Source organism: Cryptosporidium muris, genomic scaffold, assembly GCF_000006515.1.
Source record: "Cryptosporidium muris RN66 scf_1106632373417 genomic scaffold, whole genome shotgun sequence".
NCBI lineage: Eukaryota > Apicomplexa > Conoidasida > Eucoccidiorida > Cryptosporidiidae > Cryptosporidium > Cryptosporidium muris.
Window position 1 is genome coordinate 1 of NW_002196610.1, and position 1,475 is coordinate 1,475.

The 1,475-nt window shown below is 18.8% G+C and overlaps 1 protein-coding gene across 1 annotated transcript, besides 4 other annotated features; it reads right to left on the reverse strand.

Annotated features, from left to right (window-relative positions):
- The first annotated feature begins 9 nt into the window (after positions 1-9).
- Positions 10-62: a sequence feature (AT_rich).
- A 41-nt stretch (positions 63-103) lies between these two features.
- Positions 104-222: a sequence feature (AT_rich).
- Positions 223-264: 42 nt separating this feature from the next.
- Positions 265-567: a sequence feature (AT_rich).
- A 226-nt stretch (positions 568-793) lies between these two features.
- On the reverse strand, positions 794-1,186 carry CMU_004820 (uncharacterized protein; the record flags this gene model as incomplete). The annotated part of the gene is made up of 1 exon (XM_002142937.1): positions 794-1,186. The coding sequence occupies one exon, from the start codon at positions 1,184-1,186 to the stop codon at positions 794-796; it is 393 nt and encodes a 130-aa protein (XP_002142973.1).
- Positions 1,187-1,439: 253 nt separating this feature from the next.
- Positions 1,440-1,460: a sequence feature (AT_rich).
- Positions 1,461-1,475: the final 15 nt, after the last annotated feature.

A 1,475-nucleotide genomic window follows, 5' to 3' on the forward strand; every position in this document is an offset into this window, starting at 1 on the left:
AATATTGACTAATAAATATATTGATTATTGACTATTAAATTAAAAATATCAAATATAAATTTCTGATAAGGTTTGGTTTTGTGATGATATAAATCCCAATAAGAATATAAAACTAAAATTTATATTAATATATTCATTCTTTTCTCTTATAATATTATTTATATTAGAAGTTATTTATAAGAAAAAAAAATGTAATAATTGATTCTAATATTAAATAATTTACATAATTGACTTATTATTAGAATAAACTGATCTATTCAAACAAAATTTAATTAATTATAAAATTAATAAAAAAGAAAACGATAATAATACATGAATATATTTTATTAAAAATGTTATATATTTAATATTTTAAATTAGATTTTTATATAATTATAATTAAAAATAACCTATTTTTTTTTTTCTAAATAATTGTAAATATAAATAATTTAATAATTAATTATTAATATTAAAAAAAAAGGCTAAATTATATATATTTATACAAAAATTTAAAAATTGAACTATATATAATAAATATTAGTAGTAAATAATTAAAATGTGTTTATTATAACTATAAAATCAAAAAAAGGAAAAAAAAGTTACAACTGAAAATTAAATATCACCTTGTTAATACTATATACACTGATTTACACTACCACAAAACAGAATATATTCTTTTACTTGTAAAGGTATCTAGAAATTATTGAATATTAGTAATAAATTTATATGATTGGTAATAATAAATTATTCAACAATATCATAAGAATATATATTTACTTCTTTTACTTTTATATAATTGCCTTAATTTATATAACTAATTATTAGCTGATTGTAAATTTTCTAGTTCAGCTTCTTTCTGAGAAATTTCATTCTTGAGACTTTCCTCTTGATTGAATAAGTCTGTAAGAATATCTAGTAAAATCTTACAAATTTCCTCCATTAAGGGCGATTGAGGTGGATTACACAAACTCTCCCACTTCTCTAAATTTGCTTGTATTAATGTACTTACTGTACTAAGTTGACTCTGTAATTGTTCGAGAGTTTGTTGACATTGTAAGATAGGGTCATCATCTGCACCAGGATTTTGATTAGCAGCTGTTAACTTCAATAGAGAATTCCTTTGGATATCTATGGATATTTTATCTAAATTTGTACTATATAAAAAGTAAAAAAATAACACTAATAGACAATAAAATATTACTTTCATAAGTTGTCACAATAATACTAGAAGTAATCAATTACTTATATAAGGAAAAAGTTCTTATTTAAAGAAAATAATTTTGATTTAATGACTAATTTAATGAGAATACTAATATCAAAATGAGATAGATAGTAGACTTAGACACAATAATTGTAATAATTTGTTAAGTATAATTAATTTGATACATGTTTGAACCTTTTTTGAATTTTGATAAATATAGAAAATAATAATTTCGAATTTTTGTTCACAAATTGAATAGATAATATTAATTAAAAAAAAAGGGAGAGTTAATTAA